Here is a 26,376-nt window from a genome sequence, read left to right on the forward strand (position 1 = left end):
TGCAGGAGAGTCACGATAACTTGTGATTATTGGGGTAGGGGGCTTTTTTCCCTTCCCTTGACACCCCCCCCCCCCAAATCTCGCCGCCAGAACAATCCCCTGCCCATTTGCATAGGCAATTACGGAGAAGACATCATAACACTGCCTTGGAACGGATTCCCCCTCCCCCTCCACCCCGGGGGTGAAAAACCTCCCCCTCGTGCCCCTTTCGGAATCACCCCCTCCCCCCCCCCACCCGGGGAACCCACTTTCACTTTTGCTCCCGGGGCAGCGCACGTGCTCCGGGTTTGGAAGAAAACACCACTTCCCGGCAAGCCTTGCGCGCCGCCCGAAAGACGAGCCAAGCGGCCAACTCCGGGCCGCCGCGCGGCATGCCGGGGCCGGTAGTTCAGGAGGCGGGAACTGTCAGACAAGAGAGAGAGAGTGACACGGGAGCCGGGCGAATCGCCGCGGGGGAGAGGGGCGGGGTATTGTAAACCCGGCCAATGAGGGCAGCGCGGGGGCCGGTAGTTCAGGAGACGGGGAACGGTCAGACAAGGGAGAGAGTGACACGGGAGCCAGGCGAATCGCCGCGGGGGAGGGGGGCGGGGTATTGGGAACCGGGCCAATGAGGGCAGCGCGGGGCGTCGACCCTCGGGAGCCCGGATGCTGAGGCGCGCAGACGGAGTGCGGGCCGGCGCGGAGGCGGAGCTGACCTCGCTCGTCTCTCCTTTTTTTTCTTCCCCTTGAGGAGCCGGTGGCGGCGGCGGCGGCTGAGGAGGCGAAGGGGGCTGAGGCGGGCGATGGCGGCGAGGGCCCTGAGCGCCTGAGGGGGAGAGAGCGAGAGAGAGCGAGAGGCTCCCCTCAGAGAGCGCGGCGCCTTTACCGGCAAAGGGGCCCCCCACTCTGGCGGGGGCTCGGGGGCGCCGCCCGGGACTAGGCCGCGGAGGAGGGGGCTTCCCGCCGGAGGAGCAGGGGGGCGCCATGGGGGCTTCGGCCCGGCCTTGAGAGACCCCCCCCCTCCTCCCAGACCCCCTCCCTCTCCCCCCTCCCTTCCTGCCCCCCCCTTGGGGGGGTCTCCCGCCCCTCCCTCCCCCCTCCCCCCCCGTCCCAGGATGTTCTCGGTGCTGTCCTACGGGCGCCTGGTGGCCCGGGCCGTCCTGGGCGGCCTCTCGCAGACGGACTCCCGCGACTACAGCCTGGTGACGGCCAGCTGCGGCTTCGGCAAGGACTTCCGCAAGGGCATCCTGAAGAAGGGCATGTGCTACGGCGACGACGCCTGCTTCGTGGCCCGGCACCGCTCGGCCGATGTGCTGGGTGAGCGCGGGATGGGCGGGAGAGGGGGGGGGGAGATGGAAGGTGTTGGGCGGGTGGGGGGGCTTCCCTCTGCCTCTTTTTCCCTTTCTCTTTCCCTCCTTTCCCTCCCATTCCTCTCTTTCCCTTCTTTCCTTCCTTCATCCCTTCTTTCCTTCTCCTCTTTCTCTCCCGTCATCTCATTCCTCTTTTCCTCTTGCCTTTCTTCATCTCATCTTCCTCCCTCCCTTCTTTCCTTCTCTTTCTCTCCTGTCATCCCATTCCTCCCTTTCCCTCTTGCCTTCCTCCATCCCTTCTTTCCTTCTCCTCTTTCTCTCCTGTCATCTCATTCCTCTCTTCTCTTGCCTTCCTCCATCCCTTCTTTCTTTCTCTTTATCTCCTGTCATCCCATTCCTCTCTTTCCCTCTTGCCTTCCTCCATCCCTTCTTTCCTTCTCTTCCTCTCCTGCCATCTCATTCCTCTCTTTCCCTCTTGCCTTTCTTCATCCCTTCTTTCCTTCTATTTCCCTCCTTTCATCCCATTCCTCTCTTCTCTTGCCTTCCTTCCTCCCTTCTTTCCTTCTCCTCTTTCTCTCCCGTCATCTCATTCCTCTTTTCCTCTTGTCTTCCTTCATCCCTTCTTTCTTTCTCTTTTTCTCCTGTCATCCCATTCCTCTCTTTCCCTCTTGCCTTCCTTCATCTCATCTCCCTCCCTTCTTTCCTTCTCCTCATTCTCTCCTGTCATCCTGTTTCTCTTTCCCTCCCATCTCTCCCTTCCTTCCCTTTCCTTCCATCCCATTCCTCTTTCCCTCCCTCCCTTCATCCAATTCCTCCTTCCTGCCCTGTGCTTCCTTCGTTCCTTCTTTCCCTCCCTCTCCTCTTCTTCCTTCCTTCCACTCTTTTCCTTCCTTCTCTCCTCCTCCCCTTCCTTCTCTTCTTTCCCTCCCTTCATCCCATTCCTTCCTCCCCTTTCACTCTTTTCCTCCCTCCATCTCTGGTCTCTTTCCTTCCTTCCTCTCTTCCCCTTCCTTCCCTTTCCCTTCCTTCTTCCCATCCCTCCTTCCCTCCCATCTCTCCTTCCTTCCTTCTCTCCCTCTCTCTCCTCTTGTCCTTCCTCCTCTCCTTCCTCCCCGCGTGCACCGGCTCCCAGCTTGGAAAAGAGCAGCCCCAGGTAGCAGTTGTTGGGCCGCCCGGATTGCATATCCAGAGGCGCTGGGAAGAGCCGGCTAATTGCCGATCAAGCCTGCTGCTGCTGCTACCTCACTCCCCGCCGGAGCTCATCCCGATGCCCAGACGCAGCACCCTAAGCCCCCGGCTGGCAGCCTGCGAGCTAAGCCGGGCGATCCCCGCTTGCTGAAGAGGTCACCGGCAGGGCCAACATGGCAGCGGCTTTTATGAGTTGGAAGCTTTGTGTTTCCAGAGTGGTGCTTTGCCTCTCTGGATTACAGTGTGTGTGTGTGTGGGGTGTGTGTGTGTGTGTGTAGGCTCTCCCATAACCTTGAACCCAAGGCCGACCCTTTGGAGGTGAGGCTTCTCCACCTGGTGACCTTGACAAAGGGGGCAAAGGTGAAGTCACACCTGCATGACATTGACGCCAGAGGTCAGGCCTGTCTTGCCACGGGGTTTGGGGGCTCCCTCCAGACGGGCAGCTCTGCAGCAACGGCAGGATGAGGAAACGGCAGCTCCCCTGCAAGGGGAGGGGGCTTTCCGGACCCCTTCCAGGCACTTTTGAATTCCAGGTTGCGGTGTCCACCATTGGGGCTTTGGGACGTGTTTCTTTTAACTGTGGTCGTTTCTCTTGTGCCCAAAATGCATTTCGTGAACGTCACCAGGGTAGCCTTACTCAGGGAGTGGAACCCCAGAGAAGTGCACCCATCCAGCCAAGCTCCTTGGAGCCAGGGCACATGGAAGGGAAGTGCCCTTGTGGTGCCCACGGGAGCATCGGAGGAGAGCAGAGGCCCTACCGGGCAAGGCTGCCTTGTCCTTTTTTGTGCTTTAACCGTCCTCTCTGGCTTCGGAGGCCCAGGGAGATGGAGCTCCCCAGGTGCCCCCAACCTGTGGCCTGGCTTCCCTTCCTTCCGTTGAAAACGGAGAGTCGGTGCAGCCAGCCCAGTCGTTCTGCAGAGGCGCATGGGCTGAGTGGGGAGGCGGGGAGCGAAAGCTCGGAGTGATTCATCCTGGCTCTGCACTGCGTTTGAGGGCTGCACCTCTGGGACTCCCTCCCTCCCTCCCTGCCAGCCCACCTCCCCTAATTAATGGCGCTGCAGGGCCTGAGGCTGCTAACAGCATCAGAGGGAATTCTGCTTTAACCCCCACTCCCCCTTTGCAGGATTCTTGGCTGTGCAGATGCTTTGGGGGAGGGGAGGGGCTGGGCCTTGCAATCCAGCTGCAGGTGGTCCTAGACTTGTGGCCCTAAATTTCCATCGCTAAGTGAGACATTTGTGAAGTGAGTTTTACCACCTTTCTGGCCAGGGTTGCTCAGTGAATCCTTGCAGCTGATGAGTTAGGAACACAGTCGTTAATTGAATCTGGCTTCCCCCTTTGCTTGTGACGAAGGTTGCAAAAGAGGACACTGCAACCGTCATAGGTATGAGTCAGTTGTGCCTGAATTTTGACCTCTTGGCCGTGGGAATGCTGCAATGATTATAAGTGAAAAAAACGGCCTCTAAGTCACTTATTTCAGTGCCGTCGTAACTTTGGTCATTAAATGAACTGTTGTAAGTTTGAGGACTACCTGTTAGATGGTTGTAAAGCATTGGGGGTGCCTCTAGCCACTTGGTGGGGGGTGGGGGTTGGTCGATGTGAATGTGTGTCCGTACCTGCTTTTTAGCCAAGACTGAATCCAGCCCAGCTGGCCTCTGGAATCCACAGGGGCAGAGAGCTGGGTGACTGGTGTGATATTGGTCCCTTGGGACCCTTCCCATCTCCCCACCCCCCAAAACGGCCTCCCTTTCAGCCAGGAGGGGCTGCAGATGGAACCCGGTGGGTTGAGTCAAAGATGGAAATGTCTTGATTCCAGCTCAAAACCTACAATAAGGAAGCTTCAAGTTGCTGCTGTTTGACTTCTCCATTAAATCACTTTGTTTTTTAATGGGGGTTTCTTTTGTGTGGGGAGGGGTACCTCATAGCATCCTTTCCCCCTCTCCCCTTCTGCTCCCCCCCCAGTGTCCTCGCTTGACCTCTTCCCTTCCCTCCACTGCACTGTGCTTTCCTATTTGAGATGTCTTTAATTTATGCTTCTCAAAGGCAATGGATGACACATCGCTTATTTTGGCACTCTGGACGGTTTGATCCTTCCCGAGTCTCTTTCGCCAAAAAGGAAGGGAAAAAAAACCCGGCCTCCTTACTCCTATTTCTTTTTCCCATCTAGTTTCTCCCTCTTTCTCCCTCTCTCCCCCCTCCCGCTTCGGTGGTAGGAGTGAAGCAAAAATTCCTTGGCCCTCTAACTCGGAAAACCTCTGTTCGAGTGGAAAAGTCAGAGGAGCTGTTCCTGGGGGGGGGGGGGGGAAACCTGCATGGGACACCTGGAGCTGGCCCAACTTCCCAGCCATGGCCTCGTTTGACCAGCAGTTAAAAAAAAAAGTACTCACAACTTTTGCCTGTTGCATAATCGGTGTGATCCGAAAAAATCCACTGGTCAAGGAGTTTGCTCTCTTCACGAGGCCAAATTGCGAACCAGGAAGTCTTTTCCCCACCAAGGCCCAAAACTTTTGTACTTGCAAAAAGCGCCCAGGTGTCCCTCCAGACATAAAAGACCTAAAATTCTCATCCAGGATTTTGGAAGGAGTGGCAGGCTGTCTTTAGGCCTTTTTTGAGTTTCAGGCCTCCCCCTGCCACGCAGAAACATCTGTAATGGGCTGGCAGGTGAAGCCATCCCGTAGAATAAGGCAAGCATCATCTAGGTTTCCCCGGAGAATTCTGGGTCTTTTGCCCTGTGTTTTTGTGTGTCATATTTACATATTGCTGATTCTGCAAGGACTCCCATCTTACAATCTCCCATGCAAAATCAGTAATATATATGTAAAAATCTGTCCACCTCCGTCTCTGCAATCCAGCAACCCTCTTAAGTATGAAAACTTCTGTCCTGGAGGCCACAAGAGGGGCCTGGTCTCATTTTGAAGGAGATATTATTCCAGGCCCACAAGAATCCCCCTCCCCACATTTCATAAATGGGGGAAGACCCCCCCACATCCCAACTTAGGACAAGTGAATTGGGTAGGAAGGTTGTACCTGAAGGGGATGATGACCACAGTACTTGGTCACCAAATAATTAAAGGCTTTGCAGAAACCAACACACCTTTGCATGCATAATATCTTCACCCATATTTGCAAACATGTGGACTCAGGAACCACATTTATTGTGGACAACTTTTGAGTGTCAAAGGCGATCAGTTTTCTAGGTGAGGAACAGGAAACTTAGTCAGAAGGGTGAACAGGAAAAATGCCTGTTCATCCTTACGACTAGATTGTTTTTTCCTACATTAAAAAATAAACCTCATTCCTGTCATCACCAGGAACACATCTTTAAAATTCTGCAAGGTGAGCTTTCCATGGGGGGGGGACAGAATTTCCTTCGAAGGTTAGAGTGAAGTTACCACGACAAGCGTGGACCAGGTCTGGCTGGTTTTCTCCCGAGTCTTACCTGTTGAGTTAAATTCTAGGAGGTCTGTTTAAAAAAAAAACAACTACATGCCAAACCAGTTTGTAATCTTAATCAGGTGAGCCCACCGGCGATATGTTTTTGAAAAGGAAGCACCTGACTCATGAGAAGAGATGAGGAAGTTGTAAGCCTCTTCAGGGAATCCAGTTGCCCAAGAGGAGGCTCTCCTGTTAAATAATCAGAAACATTTAATTGAAGAACATTTCCTTCAGCAAGGGAGATGTCCTTTGGTGTTCCTTCTAAGGCAGGGCTTCTCACCTTTGGCCCCTTTAATAAGACGGGTGGACTTCCATTCCCAGAATTCCCCAGCCATAGCTATGGTATGCGGTGTTATGCTGGCTGGGGAATTCTGGGAATGGAAGTCCACCCGTCTTATTAAAGGGGCCAAAGGTGAGAAACACTCAGGAGGCCTTGACTTCTGAAACCTCTTCAGGTAGGCAGAATTTAAGTGGATTTAAGTGGATTTCAGGCCTGCCAAACTTTCTACTGTGGGAAAATGGGAGTGGGGGGGAATTATGTGGAGTTGGGTGATATGTAGCCATAACAACAACCTTCTTAGAAAGCCACGGTCATCTTGGTCTCTGCACCCGACCGGATCTGGATGGGAGGGATCTGTCTTCGGGGCAGTGGAAGACTGGACCATGTGATCCATGACATGAAGTGTGATAGAGGCTGTTAGTGTGTGTGTGTGTGTGTGACTTTGAATTGTGTGTGCTCCCAAGTCAGCTCTTTAGAAGCTGAAATGAGTCCCTGGCGTTTGGTTTCTGGGAGCGCCGGCCTCTGATAAGAGATGCCAGAAGGTGACTTTGTCATTGAACCAAAACAGGACACAGCCTCCTTTGGCACACGCCCATTTCGAAGTCAGAGCGGCATTGTCTTTGCACACCTTAAAGGAAGTGCATCTCTCTAATTGTGCTCTCTCTCTCTCCCCCACAATCTCAAAGCCGCTTTCATCAGAGCCACCTTGCTTAATGAAAGGAAAAGGACGGCCCTCGTGATGCAATTGACTTTGCAAATCAGGAAGTCTCCTTTGAAGGACAGCCGGGGCGACAGATGAAGGGATTATTCCGTAGGCAAATCACCCGGGGAGGCCTTTCAACTTTGCCTCCCTTGTCAATTATTCAGACGGGCCGACCTTGGCATCCTCTTCGTGCTGGGCCTCCAATCTGCTGCATTTTCCTTGTCCTCAAGAAATTGCAGGCCATTTCCCTTGACGGAGGCGTTGACAGCCGATGCTAAATGGGGAGCAGTGAATCCTAATAACCCTTTGCCATTTGTAGGCATCGTGGCAGTGTGTTTCGTGAAAAGGTCCGTGCCGTTCTTTTTCTTCTCAGTCATCAGAGCCTTTTTGCAGACAGGAATAAAAAGCCTGAACCATCCCCTCCCTCCCTCTGTACTCTTCCCGTCCTCTGCAGCTGTCCACGTCACTATAATCCACGTACATAACGTGTCACAGGCGGTAACTCCGGGGACCACGCCGGCTGCCTTCTCTGCAGATTGCAAAAACGCGCGGAAACGGACCGAAGGCAGGCAGCGAAAACCCACCCCGCTCTCTCCTTGAGAAATCAGCCGCTTCCCCTTCTCTTTTTTTGCGTGCCTTCATAAGTCATCCGAGGGGCAGAGCAGAGATTCTCACGGGGTCCCCGTTTGAGGCTCGGCTTTTGAGTTCCAAGCTCAGCACATGCGTAGGGAAGAAGGGAGGGAGGGAGAAAGGAGAGATGGGAAGGAAGAATAGATGAGAAGGAAAGAAGGCAGGAGCGATGAGAAGGGAAGGAAGGAAGGAAGGAAGGAGCGATGAGAAGGAAGGCAGGAGAGATGAGAAGGGAAGGAAGGAAGGAAGGCAGGCAGGAGAGATGAGAAGGAAGGAAGGAAGGAGGGAAGAAGGCAGGAGCGATGAGAAGGGAAGGAAGGAAGGCAGGCAGGAGAGATGAGAAGGAAAGGAAGGCAGGAAGGCAGGCAGGAGCGATGAGAAGGAATGGAAGGAAGGAAGGAACGATGAGAAGGGAGGCAGGAGAGATGAGAAGGGAAGGAAGGAAGGAAGGCAGGAGAGATGAGAAGGGAAGGAAGGAGCGATGAGAAGGAAGGCAGGAGAGATGAGAAGGGAAGGAAGGAAGGAAGGAGCGATGAGAAGGAAGGCAGGAGAGATGAAAAGGGAAGAAGGCAGGAGAGATGAGAAAGAAAGGAAAGGAAGGAAGGAGCGATGAGACGGAAGGGAGGAAGGAGAGATGGAAAGGAAAGAAGGCAGGAGCGATGAGAAGGAAGGCAGGAGAGATGAGAAGGAAAGGAAGGAAGGAAGGAGCGATGAGACGGAAGGGCGGAAGGAGAGATGGAAAGGAAAGGAAGGAGAGGAGAGGCAGCCAGGCATTGGATTGAGTTTTGTTCTGCCTGGTATAGAGAAGGGGCTCCTTCGATGCGAATACTAGAAAAAACAAATACTAGAAAAGAAATCAGCTTGACCCAGCCACACGGGGGCTATTTCGGGGGGTGGGTTTGACTGACGCTGGTCTCCTGCAACGCGTTGGCAGCTCCCTGCCTGGGTCACGCCCCTGTCGGCTGGCATGGCTATTTCGTCCTGGAACAGAGAGAGCAGTTTGCCGATGAGCAGGCTTCGTTTTATGTAATAAATCAGTTTTTTTAACTTTTTTGGCCTGCGATTTAGTGGCTTTTTGTTCCAGAGGAGATATGCCGTAAGCAGATTTCCTGATTAGTGTGACTCACGCAGCCTCATCCCGAGCGATGCTGTAGGATGAGCTTCATAACTGCGGTAAAAGGTTGAATTTTCCATTCCCCTGTTAAATCAGTCAGCTGGCTTTTTTTGCAAATTAAAAAAATATATATGCTGCATTCTGCCTTCCCCTCTCTGCCTGGTTGGTTATTTCTTCTAAGTATTGTCATTTTCTGGGACACACAATATCGGCTGATATCTGCTGCTGGTTTTCTTTTCCGTCAGTTTGGGGCTGAAGCCGTCCAGGGCTTATTTCCTGCAGAATTATTGCAAAATTACCCTTTGGGACCAGGGCATCCCGAACGCATCTCTCCCCTTGTTCTGCGTTTCCGTAAACGGGTGGCTGCATAGAAATGAGGACCTCTTTGTAGAAAAACTCCAGGAAAGGAGTTCAAAGGGACTATCCCACTTCTGCAATCTTTACATCACTGCAACCGGTTTCTCCTTCGGGCTTTTGCAGCAACCAAAACCGGATGCTTTTATTGTGCTGTTGGCTGGGGAATTCTGGGAGCCAAAGTCCCCCCCCCCCCCCGTCGTAAAAGTCGTGTGGTTGAGAAGCACTCTTGCGTTCATCGAGTCACAAGGCTGGCCGGGGACCTTGGAGGTCTTCTAGTCCAACCCCAAATCCAGGAGGCAAGCAGTTCTTCTGCTCAATAGTTCTTGTCAGGAAATTCCTCCATTCGGAAAGAAACAAAAAATCAATGAAAGAATATAACAAGACTCAAAAATAATAGCTATGAGTAAAATAAAGAGGGTTAAGAATGGTGAAATCTAAATGAAATAACGATAGAAGGGGAAATAATATAAGGTGAGCGATATCGATTGATGATTGCTAAGATAAAAAACAGGAAGTTCCTGTTCGCACTGTATTGTATAAATGTGGTGTACGTCTAATTTTTGTGTGTGTGTGTGTGTATTTTACATGTTAGTTAATAAAAATCTTTTTTTAAAAAGGGAGGGGAAATTCCTCCATTAATTCCAGGTTGGATGTCCCTCTTGAGGAGCTCCCCCACCCATTGCTTCTTGTCCTGCCCTCGGGTGCGATGGAGAATAAATTGACCTCCCCTTCTGTGTGGGCAGGATGTGTGTGTGTGTTAGACGAGATGACCGACAAGGACCCTTCCAATTGTGTTAATCTGTAAATCTTGTGACAGCCATTGGAGGATGGCTATCGTGTCTCCCTAAATCTGTCTTCTTTAAGCTAAAAATGCCTTCAGTTAGTCCTTCTCGTGTGGCAGGGGGTCTCCAAATTTGGCCCCTCTAAGACTTGTGGACTTCAACACCAGCCACCGGTGAATTCTGGGAGTTGAAGTCCACAAGTCGTAAAAAGTGGCTGAGTTTAGAGACCCTGCCATCGGTTCAGAAAGCAACTAGACCAGTGTTTCTCAACGTTGGCAACTTGAAGATGTCCGGACTTCAACTCCCAGAATTCCCCAGCCAGCATTCGCTGGCTGGGGAACTCTGGGAGTTGAAGTCCAGACATCTTCAAGTTGCCAACGTTGAGAAACACTGAACTAGACAAAAGCCCCTTTTGGAAATGGCTCCTTTCTTTACTCAGCCCTACAGAAGCCATGCGAGGTCCAAATCTAGTTTGAATTACAAGTGGCGATAAACCGAGACTTAAACCAGCCAGGACTGACTTTCCTTTCTCTCCCTTGCGAAGGGGTGGCGGACGGCGTCGGAGGCTGGCGAGACTACGGTGTCGACCCCTCTCAGTTCTCAGGGACCCTGATGCGCACTTGCGAACGCTTGGTCAAGGAAGGACGGTTTGTGCCCAGCCACCCGGTGGGCATCCTCACCACAAGCTACTGTGAGCTGTTGCAGCACAAAGCCCCCCTGCTCGGTAAGAGACCCCCTCCCCTCATAGCCCTTGGTGTATTTCAGTGTTTCTCAACCTTGGCCACTTGAAGATGCCTGGACTTCAACTCCCAGAGTTCCCCAGCTGGCTGGGGAATTCTGGGAGTTGAAGTCCAGACATCTTCAAGTGACCAAGGTTGAGAAACACTGATTTAACGTGTCATTTTTTAAAAGTCCTCGTCTTATAACCACAATTTTGCCCACGGTCATTAAGTGGGACTTTTCTTAAGTGAATTTTGCCTCGTTTTACGACCTTCCTCGCCACCGTTGTTAAGTGAATCACTGCAGCTGGTAGGCTCCTCACTGATGTTGCCCATCAGGAGGGATCACGTGATTCCACCCTCCCTCCCCCTTCCCCCGGATGCCGCAACCGTCATAAATGCGAGTCCATTGCCAAGCACCTGAGTTTTGATCCCCCGGCTATTAGGATGCTGACGAAGGTCGTAGCTCTGAAAAAAAGACATTTTTCGGTGCCGTCGTAACTTTGGACGGTGTGTAAACGGACCGTTGTAAGTCGAGGACTGCCTGCAGATGGTTTTAAAGCTTTGGGAGCTGCTCTCTAGCAACTTGGTGGAGGGTTTTTTTTTCCTTTTTTTGGGGTGGGGGTGTTGATGGGTTGGTTACTCCTGGAAGTTTTTTGTGAAGTCGCCGGAAAGTCCTTTGAGGCCTCCTCCATTTCTCCCTTGTGCCACATCTGCAGGTGTTCGACTCCCCCCAAGGAAGCCAGTGCTTTCTTCCTCTTAGCTATCAACTGGGGTGGGGGTTTGGGGGTGGGTGGGTTTTTTCCCTCAAGGTTCCCGTGGCACGACAAAACCGCGGTCCACACTAAAGCGCGCCCGATTAAAGCGCGTATCTGACGTCATCAGCAGCGCGACAAATACGACCGCGGAGAAAAAAGGGCGCTTTAAAAAGCGCTTTTAAAGCAAGCCGATTCACGTTAAGGTAAGGGTTAGGGTTAGGGTTAGCTTAAGGGTTAGGTTTAGCGTTAGGTTTAGCGTTAGGTTAAGGGTTAGGTTAAGGGTTAGGTTTAGGTTTAGGGTTAGGTTAAGGGTTAGCGTTAGGTTTAGCGTTAGGTTAAGGGTTAGGTTTAGGGTTAGGTTAAGGGTTAGGTTAAGGGTTAGGTTTAGGGTAAGGTTTAGGGTTAGGTTAAGGGTTAGGGTTAGGGTTAGGGTAAGGTTTAAGGTTAGGTTAAGGGTTAGGTTAAGGGTTAGGTTTAGGGTAAGGTTTAAGGTTAGGTTAAGGGTTAGGTTAAGGGTTAGGTTTAGGGTAAGGTTTAGGGATAGGTTAAGGGTTAGGGTTAGGGTTAGGGTAAGGTTTAAGGTTAGGTTAAGGGTTAGGTTAAGGGTTAGGTTTAGGGTAAGGTTTAAGGTTAGGTTAAGGGTTAGGTTTAGGGTAAGGTTTAGGGTTAGGTTAAGGGTTAGGTTAAGGGTTAGGTTTAGGGTAAGGTTTAAGGTTAGGTTAAGGGTTAGGTTAAGGGTTAGGTTTAGGGTAAGGTTTAAGGTTAGGTTAAGGGTTAGGGTTAGGTTAAGGGTTAGGTTTAGGGTAAGGTTTAGGGTTAGGTTTGGGGGGGTTAGGTTTAGCTTTACCGCTCACAGCGTGCTTTTTTCGTCGCGCTGTGATGATGTCAGGTACGCGGTTCGTCGAGCGCGCTTTAGTCGAGCGCGGTTTTGTGGTGGAGCCAAGGTTCCAAGTAACAGACCCAACACAATCAGCCCCCCTGAGGCCTAGGAGTTTGTTTATCGGCCATGCCATATTGGCACATCTGGTGAAAACCCGACTCTGAAGGTCCCCACCCGAATCAAAAGTCAAAGTTCTTCCCCCCCCCCCAGTCCAGATGTCCGTCACACGCCCCAATCCGACCACAGCCACAACCCTGGTTGGTTCCAGTCCATGCCTCCCCAGCACCAGACCGTCCTTTGCTTCCCAGGAGAAAGGATTTTATTTCGGCTACGAGTTTCCCAGCTATCCTGTTCCCCCCGAAAATATGACCTCCCCGGATAATAAGCCCAATCGGGGCTTTTGAGCGCATGCGCTAAAATAATCCCTCCCCCCAAAATATTGCAATCGAGCAGCAGCCACGAGGTGACCACGCTTGCCACCTTCTGCACCTCAAAAATAATAAGACCTCCCCGAAAATAAGGCCAGGTGCTTATTTCGGAGGTCAAGAGAATATAAGAGCCTGTCTTCTTTTGGGGGGAAACACGGTATCTCTATTCCCCCCTCCCGGTCCCATCGCCCCAACCGGCGTGACTCTGGCAGCCCTGGAGATGCTCCACAAGGGCTTCAAGGCTGGACACCTGGTGCCTCTGCTTCCCCTTTCGCCCTGAGTACCCAGGACCCGCCTGGCCGAGGGAATCGGGCGACCTTTTGCCCAGTGATGGCTCCACTTGCTGCTCCTCACCTGATCCCAGGCTTCTCTGCCAAGAAATCCCTCCCTGCCTCTCTCTCTCTCTTAACGGGGGTTATTTTTAAGTGCCCTCAGCTGACCCCAGGAGGTGGCATTGCTTTTGCTGGGACACTTCTGAGACAGCCTGAGGAAGGGGCCTTGGGTTCCCTCCAAGCACTCATCCTCCAGGGGGCCCATCCTCCAAGGCCGCCCTCTCGGTCTGAGGGCCCAGGCCTGCCTTGAAACAGCCCCCTGCCAATGAAGGTCAGGGAGCAAGCCTGCTCAGAGCTGTCCTGCGTCCCCCTCCACGAGGACCACCGAGGCCGCCCTTGGAGGGGATGCACGTTGGTCATGGAATGGGAGGAGAGGGTTGGAAGGGACTCTGGAGGTCTTCTAGTCCAACCCCCCTCCCTGTTTAGGCAGGAAGCCCTATTCCAGTAACCTTTCTCTTCTCCTGTGCGCCCTATTGCGGCCGTGTGTGTGTGTGTGTGTGCCCACTTACACAATGCAATGTGCCCCCCCTCCCCATGCATGCATGCACGAAACACACACACACACACACACACACACACACACACACACATCCCAGCATTTCAGACGATCACTAAGTGAGCCTGTGAGCCAGTAAAAGCAGCCAGACCGACGCTTCCCGCCAGGCGAATGGTTGACTCTCCTTCCTCCCTCCCTTCCTTCCTAGGGAGCAGCACGGCCTGCATTGTTGTCCTGGATCGGACCACTCGGCGCCTGCACACGGCCAACCTGGGCGACTCGGGCTTCTTGGTGGTCCGGGGGGGCCGGGTGGTGCACCGCTCCGACGAGCAGCAGCACTATTTCAATACTCCGTTCCAGCTCTCGATAGCGCCGCCCGAAGCCGAGGGAGTCGTCTTCAGCGACAGGTGAGGCCTTTTTTCCGCCTGGCTTTGCAAGCAGGGATGGCAACCGGCCGGGGGGGGGGGGGGGGGGCTCTGCAGGGAAGGTTCAGGAGGGAGCGGCATTTCCCGCTCGGCTTGTCCCTGGTGGAGACAGGAGTGGAGTCGGCCCTCCTCCTCAGTGGTCCGGCTGCTGGTTTTTCTTTCCATTAGGGTTTTTTTTGGGCCTTCCGGTGATGTCAAAGGCCGTTTGGTTATTTGTGGCATCTCTTTCAATCAGTCTTTGTCAGTCCTGGGAGTTTTCAGACGGGTGGACTTCAACTCCCAGAATTCCCCAGCCAGCTGGGGGATTTGGCTGTTGGAAGTCCATAAACATTCTTGATTTTTAACTTTTTTTTAATCTTATCTCTGTAAGCCGCCCAGAGTCCTTAGGGATTGGGGGGCATACAAATTTATTAAATTTCAATTTCAACATCTTCAGGTCGCTATGCTGGCTGGGGAATTCTGGGTGTTGAAGTCCACCCATTTGATAGCTCCCAATAGCAATAGCAGTTAGACTTATATACCGCTTCATAGGGCTTTCAGCCCTCTCTAAGCGGTTTACAGAGTCAGCATATCGCCCCCAACAATCCGATAGATAGATAGATAGATAGATAGATAGATAGATAGATAGATAGATAGATGATAGATACTGTAGATAGATAGATACATAGATAGTTGATTAGATAGATAGATAGATAGATAGATAGATAGATAGACAGACAGATAGACAGAGATAGATAGATAGATAGATAGATAGATAGATAGATAGATAGATAGATAGATAGAAAGATAGATCCCAATAGCAATAGCAGTTAGACTTATCTACCGCTTCATAGGGCTTTCAGCCCTCTCTAAGCGGTTTTACAGAGTCAGCGTATCGCCCCCAACAATCCGATAGATAGATAGATAGATAGATAGATAGATAGATAGATGATAGATACTGTAGATAGATAGATACATAGATAGTTGATTAGATAGATAGATAGATAGATAGATAGATAGATAGATAGATAGACAGACAGATAGACAGAGATAGATAGATAGATAGGCAGACAGATAGAGATAGATAGATAGATAGATAGATAGATAGATAGATAGATAGATAGATAGATGGATGATAGATGATAGATAGATAGATAGATAGATAGATAGATAGATAGATTGCAATAGCAATTAGACTTATATACTGCTTCATAGGGCTTTCAGCCCTCTCTAAGCGGTTTACAGAGTCAGCCTATCGCCCCCAACAACAATCTGGGTCCTCATTTCACCCACCTCGGAAGGATAGAAGGCTGAGTCAACCTTGAGCCGGTGGGATTTGAACAGCCGAGCTGCAGAACTAGCAGTCAGCTGAAGTGGCCTGCAGTGCTGCATTTAACCACTGCGCCACCTCGGCGCAAGGCTGAGCAACACTGGTTGAAGTAGATGAAACACTTTTGCTGGTGTTTGGGAGAGATCTGTTTCCAAGCAGCCTCCCTCTCCTCCCTTTCTGCAGCCAGTTATCAGTTCGCATTGCTAATTCCTGGCAGTTATTTTCACGCACTCTTTCACCCCCCGGGCTGATGCTTTCCCTCCTTCGACCACAACGGCCCAGGCGTCCGATTCTGTCTTTCCTATTTCCCCCCCCCCCTCCCAGGGCGACTTGTTTGCAAATCAAAACCACCGTTCTCTGTTGTGAAGGGAAATATTGACTCGACGGTAGGGAGTGTGTTTAGTTTTAAAACCTGGCTGGGTACATGCCGTATTGTACCCAGAGGGGAGGGGAAGGAATGTGAGAGGAAAACATTTAAAGATGCTGAGGCTGCTGGCCTGCTGATGGAGAAGGGGGTGGGGGGGCGAATAGGTCAGCATAACTGAGTTGGAAGGGACCTTGGAGGTCTTCTAGTCCAACCCTCCACTCAAGCAGGAAACCCTATCCCACTCCGGACAAAATCTCCAGTGTTGGAGCACCCACAATTTTGGAGGCAACCTGTTGCATCCCTCCCTCCATCTGTCATGTATCTTTGTCTGTCTGTCTGTCTGTCTGTCTGTCTATCTATCTATCTATCTATCTATCTATCTATCTATCTATCTATCTATCTATCTATCTATCTATCTATCTATCATCTATCTATCATCTATCTATCTATCTATCTATCTATCTATCTACCTTATCTATATCTATCTATCTTCTATCTATCTATCTATCTATCTATCTATCTACCTACCTACCTACCTACCTACCTACCTACCTACCTATCATCTATCTATCTATCTATCTATCTATCTATCTATCTATCTATCTATCTATCTATCTATCTATCTACCTACCTACCTACCTACCTACCTACCTACCTACCTACCTACCTACCTACCTACCTACCTATCATCTATCTATCTATCTATCTATCTATCTATCTATCTATCTATCTATCTATCTATCTACCTACCTACCTACCTTATCTATATCTATCTTCTATCTATCTATCTATCTATCTATCTATCTATCTATCTACCTTATCTATATCTATCTATCTTCTATCTATCTATCTATCTATCTATCTATCTATCTACCTACCTTATCTATATCTATCTATCTTCTATCTATCTATCTATCTATCTATCTATCTATCTATCTATCTATCTATCTATCTATCTATCTATCTATCTACCTACCTACCTACCTACCTACCTACCTACCTACCTACCTATCTATCTATCTATCTATCTATCTATCTATCTATCTATCTATCTATCTATCTATCTATCTATCTATCTATCTATCTATCTATCTACCTACCTACCTACCTACCTTATCTATATCTATCTATCTTCTATCTATCTATCTATCTTCTATCTATCTATCTATCTATCTATCTATCTATCTACCTACCTTATCTATATCTATCTATCTTCTATCTATCTATCTATCTATCTTCTATCTATCTATCTATCTATCTATCTATCTATCTATCTATCTATCTATCTATCTATCTATCTATCTATCTATCTATCTATCTACCTACCTACCTACCTACCTACCTACCTACCTACCTACCTACCTACCTACCTACCTACCTATCTATCTATCTTATCTATCTCTAGAATCATAAAATCCTAGGGAGGGAAGAGACCTTGAAGGTCTTCTAATCCCTGCCCCCAAGCAGGAGACTCTATGCCATTCCAGACAAATGACTTGGCCTGTGAAGCTTGCAGTGGCTCCAACGCAGCTTGGTTCAGTCAGTGGCGGCTTCTTCTTCTTCTTCCTCCTCCTCCTGAGATTTTGGGAAAGGTTCTGCGGCTGCTGACATATTTCTGCAGCGAGGCAGCACCTCCTGAGAGGCCGGCACATGACGGCCGCTTGTATTTCAGCCCCCTCGAAGGTTGTTTCCAGCCGTGCTGTCAACCCCGTCAACTCCCGCTTGGCAGAACCCCAGGCTCTGAACGGGAGCCTTGGAAAAAGCACATTTTGTCCCACTGGAGCCCCGGCTGCAAAAGGGCACCGGCATCCTGCAAAGAACTGGAGCCAGGAGGAGGGAAATGGTTGCTCAAGGGAGAGTTCCTTCTGCGTTCCTTCCTGGGGACCCTCATAGGGGTCTTTGGACAATGTTGGGCAAGCCCCCCTCCGCCCCCCCTTGGCCCCGGGTGCCTAAACCCTCCACCAGTGGCTCAGCCCAGCATCACTTTCATTCTTATTCTTTTTTCTTTTTCCAAAAGTTCTTTATTTTTATCCTTCAGACATACATTCCCAAATATACATTCTCAGAGTTATTATTAATATTGTCTGCATATCTTTGACCAATTCTTTCCTCCCGTCTAAAAATGTAAACATATAATCGGGACTTCTCTTCCTGCCCATTCATCCATCTTATTTTACCCCAACCCTACTTTTTCCCTCTCCTTTTCTCCTTCCCCCTCTTCTTCTTTCCTCCTCTCCTTTCTCTTTTCTTCTTCCCCTTCCTTTCCCCCCACTCCTCCCCGCTTCTTCCCCTTCCTGCCCTCTCTCCTACTCTTACTTCCCCTCCCTGTCTTCCTCTCCATTCCCCTTTCTTCTTTCCTCCTCTCCTTTCTCTTTTCTTCTTCCCCTTCCTTTCCTCCACTCCTCCCCGCTTCTTCCCCTTCCTGCCCTCTCTCCTACTCTTACTTCCCCTCCCTTTCTTCCTCTCCTTTTTCCTTTCTTCTTTCCCTCTCCTTTTCCCCTTCCCTCCCTTCTTCTCTCCTCCTCTCCTTTCTCTTTTCTTCTTCCCCTTCCTTTCCTCCACTCCTCCCCGCTTCTTCCCCTTCCTGCCCTCTCTCCTACTCTTACTTCCCTTCCCTGTCTTCCTCTCCATTCCCCTTTCTTCTCTCCCTCTCCTTTCCTCTCTTCATACTTGTCTTAAGGCCATTTAATTTTTTTAAAGAATATTTTTAGTAAACAGTTTTTTCCCATTTTTTTGAAAAACATAAATATCGTCTCTGCAACATTTCTATGTTGTTAAGCATCCATTATACTCCTTTTATCTGTACATATATACCTTTATATATCTATATCTCTCTCTATATGTCTATTTTTACACATTTTCTGTCTACTCATAATTATTTATACTTATATTTCTTCTATTCCTATTATTCTTTCCATGTTCTTATTTCTATACAATACATCTTATATCCTTCTATATACATATATTTCTGTTATACTTCTTATTCGGTACTGTTTTATATACAATACATCTTACGTTTCTCCTCCTCTTGTTAATTCTGTGGCTTCATGATTATTTTCTAATTTCTTAATCTCCCCCCCCCCTTTATTGCTTTCTTATTCTTTGCAACTTTCCTCTAGCCATTTGTACCATAAATTCCATACTGAGAAATACTCAGATTCTTCTTTGTCTTTTATTTCCTTTAGGAGTCTGTCCATTTCAGCGCATCCTAATACTTTTTTTAAAATCACATTTTACTCATTTCCTGGGTTTTGTCTTGATTAGACTGGAGAAGTCTATTGAGATCCTCACCCATCCAGCTCATGGTTGCCCCAGAGGTGCTTTTCCAAGCTGCCTGCAAGGACAATACATCCTTCAGTCAGAGCTGAAGAAGCTTCTTGGATGAGAAGCAAAACGTCCAAGAAAAACCAAGAAAAAACCAGCGGTCTCGTGAAAAAGCACCTTTTGGGACACCCAGGACCTGGATGGCCGAGAATCTCTACAAACGTTGAGCTGTGCAATTTGGGACGAAGACCCTTGGAATGGGGGGTGGGAGTAGGAATGGGTTTCCAGAGGGAAAAATGGCAGACCACGAGAACCATTTGCACCAGACCCTGAGGACACAGAGAAACCTCCAAGCGGCCTCAACGACCCTCTAAAAAGGATGCAAATGACCAGCTCCGTCTGCAAGGAGAATCAGTCCATCCCTTCCTCACCATCCAGTCAGAGCTGAAGAAGCTTCTGGGGTGAGAAGCGAAACTTCATTTTCTGTCTTCCAAAGACAGAAAATGAAACAAGGAAGTCCAGTGGCCTCCTGAAAAAGCACCTTTGGGATTAGACGGGGGGAAATCTTGCTGGCGCAGGGTGAAGCCGCCCTTCTTGTACAGCTGGAAACCCCCGAGCATTTCAACTCACTCTACCTCCTCGGTCTTTTCCCAGCCCGGATGCTGCCGACAGCACCACTTTTGACGTTCAGCTGGGAGACATCATCCTGACGGCCACGGACGGGCTCTTCGACAACATGCCCGACTACATGATCCTCCAGGAGCTGAAGAAACTGAAGGTAAAGAGGAGGCGGAGAGCTTAAAAACGCACAGGGTTAGCAGTAGCAATAGCAGTTAGACTTATATACCGCTTCATAGGGCTTTCAGCCCTCTCTAAGCGGTTTACAGAGTCAGCATATCGCCCCCAACAATCCATAGATAGATAGATAGATAGATAGATAGATAGATAGATAGATAGATAGATAGATTGCAATAGCAATAGTAGTTAGACTTATATACCGCTTCATAGGGCTTTCAGCCTTCTCTAAGCGGTTTACAGAGTCAGCATATCGCCCCCAACAACAATCCGGGTCCTCATTTCACCCACCTCGGAAGGATGGAAGGCTGAGTCAACCCTGAGCCGATGAGATTTGAACAGTCGAACTGCAGAACTGCAGTCAGCTGAAGTAGCCTGCAGTGCTGCATTTAACCACTGCGCCACCTCGGCTCTCTGACGGATACAGTTTCTCCAACCCTTGCCCCGTTGCCTTGCCGTTAAATGGCAGGAGGCTACTTGGGGGAGGAGGGGGGGGCAAATCGTGGTGGGTTTGGCAAAATTTCCCTGGCCCTCTGCTTGGCGAGTCTGTGACCTTCTGACCCTTTTCTCAGCCGGGAGTAAAAGTCGAGATAAGAGTTTTATCTCTTAATCTGCTCTTGTGCATCCCCTATAATTCCCGAAGCAGACGGATGGCTTATAATCTGTTTTTTTTCAGAATCGGATCCACTCCAATTTGCAACCGTAGAAAGAGCGGGATTTGCCCTTGGGTTTATTTCGCCCTTTTGACTCCCAAGGCGGATCCGCCTTGCGAGAACACCCAACTCCTTTGTGTTAGCGGGGCCTGTTCTACTCTGCATGCTTGTGGCCGGGGAAACAGCCCTCTGAACGCTCCGTTTTTCTCTTTCCCCCTCCTTCCACCCAGAACTCGAATTACGAAAGCATCCAGCAGACGGCGAGCAGCATTGCCGAGCAAGCGCACCAGCTGGCCTACGACCCAAATTATATGTCTCCCTTCGCACAGTTCGCGTGTGACAATGGACTGAATGTAAGAGGTAAGAGCGGCTCAGTGGCCAGAAGTCAACACTACCCCGCACGGCTGGGGATTCTTCCGGGGGGCTCCGGAAGGCCTCGTTGGCTAGAGTTAAGCTTGCAAAAGGGCGCAGAAGGAGACAAGTCCTTAATCCATGTGCTAATTTGGATCGGGCAGGCATCTACGCGTGGTGCACATTTTTATACCTGCCACCGTATCATACGATTGTGTTTGTGTAAAGGTTTGTCTCAGTCTCTTGGCAGCTTTGAAGCTCTTAAAAGACACTTCCCAGAGAATTTAGAGGAGGCTGTTGATACATTTTTCATCCCTTTTGGGGTTGAATTTCCTTTTCCCGGTGCTGTCCTTAGGAGAGGGACTGTTCAATTTTGCCCCTGCAGTTTTACAGCACCAGGACTTCAGCTGCAAACCTATAGAATGACAGAGTGGGAAGGGGCCTTGGAGGTCTTCTAGTCCAGCCCCCTGCTCAAGCAGGAGACCCTATGCCATTCCAGGCAAGTGGCTGTTCTTAAAAGCCTCCAGTGATGGAGTCCCCACAACTTCTGAAGGCAACTTCTGTTCCACTGGTTAATTAATTTAATTTTTATATGTTCCCCCTTCCTGCTTTATCTGTAAGCCGCCCTGAGTCTCTCGAGAGTGGGCGGCATACAAATCCTAGTAAACCGTAAACTTGTCCTCACTGTCAGGAAATTCCTCCTCAGTTCTAGGTTGCTTCTCTCCTTGATTAGTTTCCACCCATTGCTTCTTGTTCTGCCCTCAGGTGCTTTGGAGAATAGCTTGACTCCCTCTTCTTTGGGGCAGCCCCTGGAATTGTGGAGGACCGCTATCATGTCCCCCCTAGTCCTTCTTTTCATTAAACTAGCCATGCCCAGTTCCAGCAACCATTCTTCATGTGTTTTAGCCTCCAGCCCCCTAATCCCCTTTGTTGCTCTTCTCTGCACTCTTTCCAGAGTCTCTTTTTATAATACCTTTAAAAACTTCTCCACATCTTGCTTTTTAGGTGGGAAACCTGATGACATCACTGTTCTTCTCTCTATAGTAGCTGAATACACAGACTGACCAGCTGTGACACTCAAGCTTTTAAAGACTGGTTCTGTCTCCAGATGTTCTCCGCTTCACACGTACTGTTTTCCTGCGGGCAGGAAGTCTCTTTCTCTCTCTCTCTCTCTCTCTCTCTCTCTGCATCTGACCTCAGTGGCTAAACACACCTTACGTCCATTGCCTGTTTTAAGATGCAGCCAAGACCCCCCCCCCCCGGCCCAAAACCTCAGCTGGAGGACACCTGGGGGACACCTCCAAGCAAGAAATGAAGAATTTTTCAATACTTGAAGCCTGTCTTTCAAAATTGACTCGGGAGTTATTGCGTAGAAAGCAGCGTGGCGGGGAGGGGAGGGAGGGGGGGGCTGAAGGGGGAATAACCTTTACTTACGGCTCTGAAGAAAAGGGCGAGCAAACAAGGACGTCAAATTGGCTTTGCGTAGTTTAAAAAACTAATTCTGGGGAAGGGGGTCTTGTTTGTTTGTTCCAAATCAGCAAACGGAACCTGAACAGGTATTACTGGGGAGTGGGGGGGTGGGGGAAAGCCCATTTCTCATCGTTGGAAGCTCAGTAGATCCCGTCTCCTGGCTTAACATGTTGGAAAACGTATGTTTGTAGCCGAATTCTCCACGGGCTTTCCAAGTGCAGCCTTTTCGTCTCTCTCTCTCCCTATACGTTTCGAACCTGGGCGACTTGAAGGTGCGCTGGCTGGGGAATTCTGGGAGTTGAAGTCCGCCCATCTTCCAAGTTGCAAAAAAAAAATCGGTCTGCACGGTATTAGCCAGGGGTCTTCGTCGCTCAGTTTGGAACGCACAACTCGTCTCGAATTGTGGCGCGCATGTGTGAAGGGAGTGTTTGTGAAAGGTGCTAAACTGTTAACAACCAGTGGAACGGGGCCCATTTGGTAGCTGGATATTTTCTGCCCGACCACCGCCTAACGCTTTTGGGGGCAGAAAAATCTCAAAGAGGTCGAGGGAGGCCGAGCACCGGTGAAAGGTTTGCGCACGGGATTCCCTGAGAAAGTACATGTTTACAGGGCTCTAGTTGCTAATTGGCGATTTTGTGATTTTTTCCCCTTTTGCATCGACACATAACTGTCCAATTTCTCAGTAGCTATAAGTTTCCCCTGCCCCGTTTTTCTAAAGCTGTTTTTATTTATACATAACGCCTAGAGGGATGTATAAAACTCTCGGTCAGTTTTTCATAAATTTTGTTGTTGGTGGTGTTTTATTGCCAGTAGGAGAAACAAAAAGTCCTTCGCAACGAAAAAGCCATGTTTTATACAGCAAGTTGGGGTCACGTTGATGTTTAGTTGATAATCTTGGCGAGTAAAAGCAACCGTCCTTTTTTTTTTTTCTTTAAAAGAAAAACTCACAACAAAGGGGTGTGTGTGTGTGTGTGTTGTTTTTTTTTACTGCCAGGTTTATTCCTGTTAAAAATTGTACGTTTTGAGGTTACCTCAGCCTGTTTTAAAATTTATTTTTTTTGGTGGCTGTAACTATACATTTGCATAATTGTGTCCGGCTTTTATTTATAATTTTAACATGTACCGTGTACATGTTGTGGGTTCGTTTCGATGCGTCCTGCTTTCTAACAGGCATTTCAGTTGTGACGAGAAGGGGGCAAAATAATAATAATAATAATAATTCATTTTTTTAGAAGCTGTTCCGACCGACGTCTCCAAGTATTCTTTTAGAAATCACCTTCGTTTTTCTTTCGTCCAGATTGCCTTAACAACATAGCTTGACGAAACTGATCGGTTTTGGGGGGTTCGGATACAGGGTGGCGTACAGTGGATGGATGAAAATTGCACCATATTATTAAAAAAAACAAAACCAAACCCACTTAGGCCCATTATAATGTTGTACAAACCATTTCAAGCCCCTTCCCCTCATCCTGGCGCTGACCCAGCTGGGCCTAAGTACCTTGGGCTAGAAATTGTATATTGATAGGTCTTTTATGCAGCCCCTTCGTCCCCACTTCGTGGGAGGGCTAGGCCAGCTCTTAATTGGGAATTTGCCTCTCGCTGGTCGCCATCTCTTTACTTTTGAGCAACCCCTGAGGGAGCTACTGTCCCCCCCCCCCACCGTTTCCCCCACTGTCCTGGGTCTCTCAGAGATCATCAAGCAGGGGTCATATTCTCACCGCCGCCTTCTGCAACACGGTCGGCTGACGATGGAGGGGAAGGTGCTTTAAAACGCCGTGGCGGAACCTTTTGCTGGCTTTTAAGGCTGGTGGACTTTGCCCCCCCCCCCCCGAATTGCCCTGCCAGCTGCGGGGGGGAATTCTGGGAGTTGAAGTTCACCCGTCTTAAAAGCCGCCAAGGTGGTTGAGCAAACACGGCTTTTAGAAGCAGCGATGGGATTCGGCTTTATCCTTGGCGTTGTTTCATTTTAACGCAATTTCTACTCTTAGCCGTTATCTGTGAAGCCATTTGTTCCTTAGGACCGTTTTTTGTTTTTATTTTATTTTTATAAAGCCATAGGTCAAATTGAAGTTTTTTTAAAAACTTGCATCCATCCCCCCCACCCCTTCCCTCCCCCTTGGGACAACACCAAAGACCCCTGTGGAGTTTATAGCTTTTTCCGGCCATCTGTGTTTTTTAAAAGCAATACTGTATTATACACAAATTCTATTGCATGCTCAAGGCCCCCCCCCCTGGGCCCCCCACCCCTTCCCCTATTTTAAAGATAAGCCTTTAATCCTAACAGACCCCGATTTCTTCCCTAGGAACTTAAAAAGCTGTCTGCGCACAAGAATTTTATTTTTTTACAAAAAAAATGAAAAAAAAATCCCATAAAGGACGGGAGCCTTCGCGCCAACCCTCCCAAGCCGTGCCTGCTTCTGCTCGGTGTCATGATCCGGGGTTAGGAATGGGCGCATTCCCTTTTCCTTTCTGCTCTTAAAATTGGGGGTACCTTGACGGAGGAGAGCTGGACCCCAGCCTGCTTTGGGGAGGGGGAGGCATGGGTGAGGAACACCCCCCCCCCCCGATTCATTGGAGCAGCTCCAGAGTCTGACTTCTGAATATGCCTGCCGTTGGGTTTTTCAGGTGTAGGAGGGGGCTCTGCTGCTCTTATTGAGGAGGGGGCTTGCAGTGGGACCCAGAGCTGCCTTGAGAGAGAAGCAAACGCCGATTTCTCGAGGGTGGGGTGGGCGAAGGGTTTTCCCAGCCCTCCCCTTCTCTGTGGCACCTCTGTCCTCTTAAGTCTGCCGCATCCCCAAAGTTGGGGATGGGGTCTTGAACGCCTTTGCCCGTCTCTTCCTTGAAGCAGGGCGAGTGGGTGGGCTTGGCAGCCTCCTGGTTCCCCCCCCTCCCCTGTAGAAAGTTCTCTCCGGCTCTCTTAGAAGCCCCTCCGGATCCTGCTTGGTTTCACCATCCGATCTCTTCTTGCAAAGGTCGAATGGTAAAATAAAGCAATTTGAAATCCGAAAGGGAAAAAGGGGGATTTAAAAAAAAAATCCGTCCATGGTGGAAGCCAGAGATCAGAAGTCACGGGAACGGGCTTTTTCCTGCGGTAGACCTGACTCGATCCAGACCTGGGGTGGGTTTTTTTTTTTTAATTTCATTTTTTTAAATTTTATTTTAATTTCCTTCTCCTGACGAGGATAGCCGATCTAATTAGGATGCCGGTTTCTTTTTTCCTTGTTAAACGAGACTATTGTGACCTGTAACTTACCTTCAAAACAAAAAAAGGAAATTTAAATTATGTGAATTGAATGTCTGGAGTATAATTCGTGCGAGAATAGTATCTGTAAATACATTTAAATGAACTGTAAAGATATTTAATAAATATAGTATTTATACAATATGCGGGGGGCTTCCTTGAATAGTGACCGTCAAGAAAACCCTGTGCTCTGTTGCGATTTTGTCTTTTTTTCCCTCTCCTGTTTTCATCAGTGCTTTCCAACCGTGCCAACTTGAAGATGTGTTGGACTTCGACTCCCAGAATTCCCCAGCCAGCCTGGCTGGGGAATTCTGGGATTCGAAGTCCAACACATCTTCAAGTTGGCACGGTTGGAAAATGCAGATTTAAATAATCAGGCCTCAAAATGGCCCCTCTAAAGAGCTATGCCAAGCATTTGCATCATGCCTTTTCATTTCTTTCACGCAGCAAATGCCTCCAAGCACCTTCCATTGCTCAAACAGGCACAACACAAAAGGAATCTTTATCAATCTTTCGTACAAGATCTGCTGGTTGTCATGTTCAGCCGGTAATTCCCCGGCAAGCCACGACCTTAGCAACAGCGAGACGCTAAAATTATAAATCTTAAAAATCTTGTGTGCAATGAGGAATTCAGTGGAAGGAGCAAAAGGAACATATATCTTTCTAAAAAAAAAAAAGCATCTTATAGACGTTTGGGGGAGTTGAACAAGCGCCGCTAGAGAAATGATCCTCCGTTTTTTCCGTTCCTGGTTTCATTTTGCTTTCAAAAGCCCCCTCACTCCTCATTCTCCTTCGCTGGAGGAGATCTTAACAAAGGAGCCCAGGAAGCAGCAAGAGTGTGTGATTAATTGCCTTTTGTTAGGTTGCTGTGGGTAACTGCCTGTGTTGCCCACAGCAATCTTAACAACCGACTGAACATACTTCCAAAACATTTGCATCTGATGTCTGAGGTACGCAGGATACATCCGACGATCCTTTTTTTCAGTTAACTAACTCTGGTTAGTTCATTGTAGTTAATCGTAAGTTAATTGTGCGATATGCTAACTTTTGGAAAAAAAACCCTCCAAAACGGCTCTCAGAAGTTTTTTTTCCCCACATTGAAGGAAGCTCGGC

The 26,376-nt window shown here is 49.2% G+C and overlaps 1 protein-coding gene across 1 annotated transcript; it reads left to right on the top strand.

Moving 5' to 3' along the window:
* The first annotated feature begins 1,085 nt into the window (after positions 1 to 1,085).
* On the top strand, positions 1,086 to 23,407 carry PPTC7 (protein phosphatase targeting COQ7). Its single transcript, XM_087705478.1, has 6 exons — positions 1,086 to 1,296; positions 10,320 to 10,499; positions 13,597 to 13,795; positions 19,408 to 19,531; positions 20,432 to 20,561; positions 21,558 to 23,407. Exons 1-6 carry the CDS (start codon positions 1,095 to 1,097, stop codon positions 21,614 to 21,616), a joined length of 894 nt encoding a protein of 297 aa, XP_087561604.1. The 5' UTR covers positions 1,086 to 1,094; the 3' UTR covers positions 21,617 to 23,407.
* Positions 23,408 to 26,376: the final 2,969 nt, after the last annotated feature.

This window comes from Thamnophis sirtalis, unplaced genomic scaffold, assembly GCF_051295495.1.
Source record: "Thamnophis sirtalis isolate CommonGarterSnake01/CBP01778 unplaced genomic scaffold, rThaSir2_p1.2 scaffold_2, whole genome shotgun sequence".
Lineage (NCBI taxonomy): Eukaryota > Metazoa > Chordata > Lepidosauria > Squamata > Natricidae > Thamnophis > Thamnophis sirtalis.